General features: G+C 43.5%; 1 protein-coding gene across 1 annotated transcript; it reads left to right on the top strand.

The window, feature by feature from the left end:
* LOC114547104 (sodium/bile acid cotransporter) lies at nt 1–6,285 on the top strand. The gene is made up of 5 exons (XM_028566336.1): nt 1–389; nt 985–1,189; nt 4,412–4,590; nt 5,863–6,062; nt 6,215–6,285. Exons 1-5 carry the CDS (start codon nt 1–3, stop codon nt 6,265–6,267), a joined length of 1,026 nt encoding a protein of 341 aa, XP_028422137.1. The 3' UTR covers nt 6,268–6,285.
* Nucleotides 6,286–6,566: the final 281 nt, after the last annotated feature.

Below are 6,566 nucleotides of genomic sequence, written 5' to 3'. Positions count from 1 at the left end.
ATGAATGTGACAGAAGTCTACAAGGGAATAGCTCCCATCTATAATGAGGGAAATTTCTCTGGCAATGGAAGTATTTTTGACCTGAACATCCCTCCCTCCCTAAACAAAGCCATTAATATCCTCACCGTCGTCATCCTCTTCATCTCCATGATATCCCTTGGCTGTACAATGGAGATTTCCAAAATAAAGACCCATCTCTTCAAGCCAAAAGGTGTAGCCATTGCACTGCTGGCCCAGTTTGGCATCATGCCCCTGACTGCTTTCTCTCTAGCCAAAATGCTACAGATGGATCCCATCAAGGCTGTGACTGTGCTCATCTGCGGCTGCTGTCCAGGTGGAAGCTTATCAAACATTTTCTCTCTGGCCATAAAGGGTGACATGAACCTCAGGTACAGTAAGTCCTCATTGATGTATTGATCCTGTCTTGTTGAGATTACAAATGCCTACGATAATTCGCTACTTAAAGGTTTAGTTGGTAACTTTGAATAAAAATAACGTTTTGTCATATTTGCTCAAACTGTCATTATATTCTGACAGCAGCACGAGACAGATATCTGTGAAACAAATCCTGTTCCTCGGTGGCCAAGGCTACCATACAAGGTGCCACCTGCTCAACATTCACACACCGATGGCACATCGGGAGCAATTCGGGGGTTCAGTGTCTTGCTAAAGGACACTTTGACATGGGAATCCAGGAATGGAACCACCGACCTTCCAATTGTTATTGGAAGGTGCAGCCTCTCTACCACCTAAGCCACAGCCATCCGTCTTATGTAGATATAGTACTGTCAGGATGTAGTCCCAGTTTTGGCAAATATGACAAAAAGTTATTTTTTATCAACGATACCTACTGAACCTTTAACCTTGGTCAACACAGAAATGTTCCTACAAAAGAGCCTTGTTTTGCATGTACCATTTGAGACATTACATTTCAGGCAGGATATGTCTAAAAATGTTTCTTCTCTCTCTCTGACACCCTCCCAGCATCGTAATGACCACTTGCTCCTGCATCGCCGCTCTTGGTATGATGCCATTGCTGCTCTATATCTACTGCCAAGGCTTTTCCGGTCTGGAAAATGCTGTACCCTACTTTGGCATCATCTCTGCTCTCGCGTTCACCCTTGTGCCTTGTACCATTGGCATTGCCATTAATCACTACAAACCAAACTACTCATCAGTCATCAAAAAAGTGAGACCCCTGAAATGTGCTTCACACAAGCATAATCTGTTGTAAAAAACCCTTTTTCACAGCATACATTTTGACACATTATAGGAGGAAAAGGCAACATGCACAATACCAGGACCCTGAAACTGAAGCAGCTAAATGGAATTCAGCCATAATTCATTTGACTATTTTCCCATGTACCTTTACTACTGTGACACATTGAGCCCTATTTTAACGATGTAAGCGCACAGCGTGAAGCGCCTGGCGCAGGTGCATTTAGGGCGTGTCAAAATCGACATTTGCTAGTTTGACAGCAGAAAAAAAAAGGTCTGTGCGCAGGGCGCATGGTTCAAAAGGGTTGTACTTAGTGTCTTTATTAATTCATAGGTGTGTTTTGGGCGTAACATGCAATAAACCAATCAGTGTCATCTCCCATTCCCTTTAAAAGCCAGGCGTGTTTGTACCTTGGCGTATTGCTATTATGATGGCGGATTTGCACCATAATATTTTGCATGTTTGTGTGCTGCTGCGCTTCCTTGTGTGTGTGTAACAAGCATAGTGTGCACGTGCTGTGCATAAGCCTAGGCAAATGTGCTGTTAAAATAACTGAAATGCTGCGCCATTGACTTTAGACCAGGTTTTTGTTGGTCAATGGCGCAATCACTTCCCACTGCCTCAAGATAGCAATACGCCAAGAATTCACCTCCCTGTAAGACTAGCACGCCCATGGGCGCAAAGATGGACGAGGTGCATTTGCTATTTAAAAGACATGGGTGCTGGACGGTCTTAAACTAGCAAAGACACTTGCGTTGGGCTTTGCGCCGTGCTGCGCCGGGTGCAAGATAGGGCCCATCATGTCTTACGTGAAAAATGCCTGTTGGATATAAAGTTGTATTTTCCACACTAGTCATTACATGGTATGGGTGTAATTTGTGGTCCAAATAAACAGGAAGCCATAGTTTTAATGCTAACAAAGAGCAGACCTTAGCCTTCAGATGATGTTTGCCACTTTTATATAGGGAAGAAGAGAGAAGGTTCATGCCTTGAAGCTGAGATTTCAGTTACATTTAGGCAAGATAACCTGACTCTTGTAACCATAGGAAAAAAAAGGATAGAAAGGCCATTTCCATTCATATCAACGTAGCAGAATTGTCAGAGCAGCAGCCATTTTTATGTAGCCTGGATGCCAGCCGAACTTAGCCCCGCCCACAATATTTGAGGTCGGGAAGTTTGCTCTGGACTTGATCCGTTGTGGAGCAACTATGCTCGAACCAGAGCTGTTCGGACCAATCAAATTGTCAGGGCGGGCTTTATACGATGATGGACAGATGATCAACAGTAACGTAATCAAACACGTCACCAAAGAGCGCTTGGGTTGAATTTGGAGAATTGAGATGTGTACATTCCACCATCGCGTCCGTTATAGAAGATATCGACAGCGCATTCATTTTAAAATCCTCAACCGGCCCGTCTCAGCTCGACTCAAACCAGCTGATGGTGTCGCTGCAACTCAGCTGTTCAAGTCACAGAGGCTGGTTTTAGAACGTAAGAGACGTCACCTGTAGAGCCAATAGAGCCAACAGCCAATAGAGAAGTCAGCTTGTAAAGTCACCTATAAACTATAGAAATAAAATTATCAATAATCCATTTTATTTTTATGTTACAAACAGCTGTACGAAACGGAGCCTCAACGACCGCCCGAGGCATTTTCTTTCCTGGTTCGGTTGAAACACTAGCCTGGTTCTACCAAACTCTCGTACATTTTATTTGTACAGAGAGAGTCGGGCCACTCTCCATTGACAAGTGTTAACTTCCTTGAAGGCGGGTACTCTGTTGAAGTTTAAAACTATTGGATCTTCCCAGGGCCACTCTGGTAGCCTGGCTTCGCCCTCCTACGTACTGTCTGGTAGGACCAGGCTAACAAGAGGGGAGACAACAACAACTATCGGCTTAGCATCACTAGCGTTAGCCTTAGCCAACTCCTTCACCACTAACGGAGCGAGCTGGAAAATCAAACTTTTCCCAAAACCCGTGGAGAGGAGGGCCACAACATCATGGCCACCAACAGAACTCAGCAGAGATTGTTCTTGCTCGGGCTTTAACTTCTGGATATTCGGCAGCGTTGCCACAACGGACCAAACGGCTTCGCTCGCATCTTTCTTCGCCTAAAACTCAAAGCGCACAATGTCATCACTCTCAGCCACTCCCTCTGTTCGCTGATTGGGCCGCCAAATATTTGGCCAGAGAAAACCCAAGAACATACCGCAAACCCATTGACATATGCGCAAACCCAGACCATAGACAGTATGTAAGAATGGACAAACAGATCCCATTATTCTGGACCTAATACATCCATGCTCTGGACGGAGACCAGTGAAGGATATTAGAAGCACTTTTCCGGTGAGCGCTAAGCGTTACTGCGCAGCCTCGAACTGAGAGAGACGACGTAGATGTGACGTGAGCAACCTGTCTGAAAGTTGTAAGTCTTCTGGTAGCTGTGCCAAGAGAAATCTCAATCATTCCCAATCTTGCAGAGACGGAGAGCGTAGGTACATGTAAGGAGATAACATAGGCACAGGCTAATTATTGCTAACTAAAATGCTAGTTAACATTAGTAATTAAACCTAAAAGGCTCATGTAAGTCAAAACTGCTGGTGAACTTCTCCTGTACGGTAATTCCTCTACTATGTGACACAATCATTAGCCTATTTTTATAAAAACGTCTGCTACGGAGCCATAACGTGAGCTACAAGATAATTGAGCCTATACATTGTCGTGTTTTTTTTAGAAATAAACAATGGACAAATAAAGTCTTTAAACGCTTCAGATGTAAAGTTATTCGCTGTTAAAGTGACGTCAAAATGAATGGGAGTCAGTGAAATGCTAACGGGAGGAGATCGTTTTGTAGCATCAAAATGGCGCCATAGGAGGTTCGAGTTCTGAAGCGAAGCTTACCCCCTTGACCCAGACGTACTGAAGGGAAATGAAATTTGAGCGGAAGTACGTAGGAGGGCGGAGCCAGGCTATTGAAACACGCCCCATAATCACAGCCAGAGCAGTATCATTTTCTGACTAGAATCTGAGTAGGACGACGTCAGGCTAATTTTTATGTGTACCATTGCCATGGTAACATATAACCTTCAGTATAAGCCGAGGCGCGGGGCTGAGGTTTTGCCGTAAACAGTCCAATGGCCTTTCTATCCATTTTATTTCTATGCTTGTAACATCTTTTCACTCTCTCGACAGGCTGGTCTCAGCATCCTGATAGTCTCCGGCATCATAGTGTTCAGCCTGTCTGGTTTTGTCATCAAAGATGTACTATGGATGGTCCTCACACCTGATGTTCTGGCTGTTGCTGCACTGATGCCACTGATTGGGTTTATGCTGGGATATGTCATGTCTGTGATGTGCAGACTCAGTCCAAAGTAAGTGAATACACGCTAGATGTACCTATCATTGAGTTGATTTCTTAGTTTTGTTTATAGGTCCCATGGCATGAAAATGTCACTTCATGAGTTTTTTTAACATTAATATGCATTCCCCCAGCCTGCCTATGGTGCCCCAGTGGCTAGAAATGGCGATAGGTGTAAACCGAGCCCTGGGTATCCTGCTCTGCCTTTGAGAAAATGAAAGCTCAGATGGGCCGATCTGGAATGTTGCTCCTTATGAGGTCATAAGGAGCAAGGTTAACTCCCCTTTCTCTGCTTTGCCCACCCAGAGAATTTGGCCCACCCATAAGAGAGAGACATCATGGCTTGAAAACAAGCAAAGTGGCAGTTGGTCAAGGCCACACCCCCACCCTCCACCTTGCCCCCCCCCCTCTCCTCCTCAATAGCTACAGACACAGAAAGCTCATTGTGGGACTGGCTCTAGTGGCTGTAATTCTGCACCAAGGCTGAATTTTGGGAAAGAGACTTCAGACTACAGTATTAGGGGACCACTAAGGTCTATATAAAAGCATCCAAAGAGCACCATGTCATGGGACCTTTAAGGAGTTTTGCCGGCTTGAAGAGGTGAACGCATATATTTCATGAGAAAACACAAAGATTACAGAGAAATACAGATAATTCCGTTGAACAGATTTTTTTCTTCTTGTTCATTTAAGCCTCTTGTGACCGCTCCGTTTAATCATGGGACCTCCCTAGGGGATCTGACCCCCAGGTGGGGAACCAGTGGTGTTTACTTCACTATCTCCATTTCATTCTACTTCTATTCTACTACATTTCAGGTGCTTTTTCATCCTCTGCATTTATCTGACAGCATATTTTCTACTGTGTGAGTTTACAAAATATGATTTTATAGGTTAAAGTGTAAACAGTAAAAAGTCAAGTTATAACTTACACATTAATGCATCACTAATTATAATCGAATATAATATGCAATAGTCAAACCCTCACAGGAGCCATTTTTTGTTTTAGGAGTACTTTTACATATTTTAAGCTGGCCCACATTTGGCTAAAAAACATACTGTACTTTTACTAAGTAAAGGATCTGAAAACTTTCTCAACTGTCCCATTTTAATATTTCAACTAAGATAGTGTTTAAGTAAGTGTAGAAAAGCTTTGCACAATTGGAACTTGGAAATAAATCCAGTTATTTCAAGTTGTCTTCCAGTAGCTATACTGTTGGTGCATTTGAGTATGAAATTCAAATAATGTAATATCAAAACTGACTCAGTGACTCACCTCTTTTTTTAGATGCAGTAGGACAGTCTCCATGGAAACGGGGTGTCAAAACATCCAGCTGTGCGTTACCATCCTAAAAGTGGCCTTTCCCCCTCAGGTCATTGGACCCATGTTTCTCTTCCCTCTGATATACTACTCATTCCAGTGTACCGAGGCCCTTCTCCTGACCCTGGGCTTCAGATGTTACCAAGCCTTCAAGCCACCAGCTGAGGGTAAATGTCACTGTGTTTGTGTAGAGTGAGGCTGGGAGGAGGACTGGAATGGTCAGACAAGCACGTGCACTCTCCCCACACATTTGAAAACGCTGATCTTTTGAATTGAGACCAAAAGAAAGCAGGAGTCTAATATCACCCTTCTCTTACAGACGTTGACGTTAAACAAGTAGAAGTGAAACAGCCATGTCTGCGTCCCAGATGACAACCCAGCGCTGAAGAGGGAAATGATGGAAGAGCTGAATCCTACCTACTGAGGATGCAGAGTGCCCTCACTGTCTCCATATCATCTGCACATTCTCCACCCAGGCCTGTGATACGGACAGAAAGACTGTTGGAGCATGCGCCATAACTAATACTTTAATCAGTGTTTACGTAATCAATTGGATACAATGTTAACTAGAGGTAGTGACTGTCGAAGCAAGAAGTCAATGATTAAATATTACATTTTGTAATTAGGTTTGTTTAAAAAAATTTAAATCTGCTAATTTTATTTATATAACA

The sequence above is a fragment of the Perca flavescens genome, chromosome 20, assembly GCF_004354835.1.
Source record: "Perca flavescens isolate YP-PL-M2 chromosome 20, PFLA_1.0, whole genome shotgun sequence".
Classification (NCBI taxonomy): domain Eukaryota; kingdom Metazoa; phylum Chordata; class Actinopteri; order Perciformes; family Percidae; genus Perca; species Perca flavescens.
Note: the sequence above shows the minus strand (reverse complement) of the source record. Positions and strands in the feature narration are given on the sequence as shown.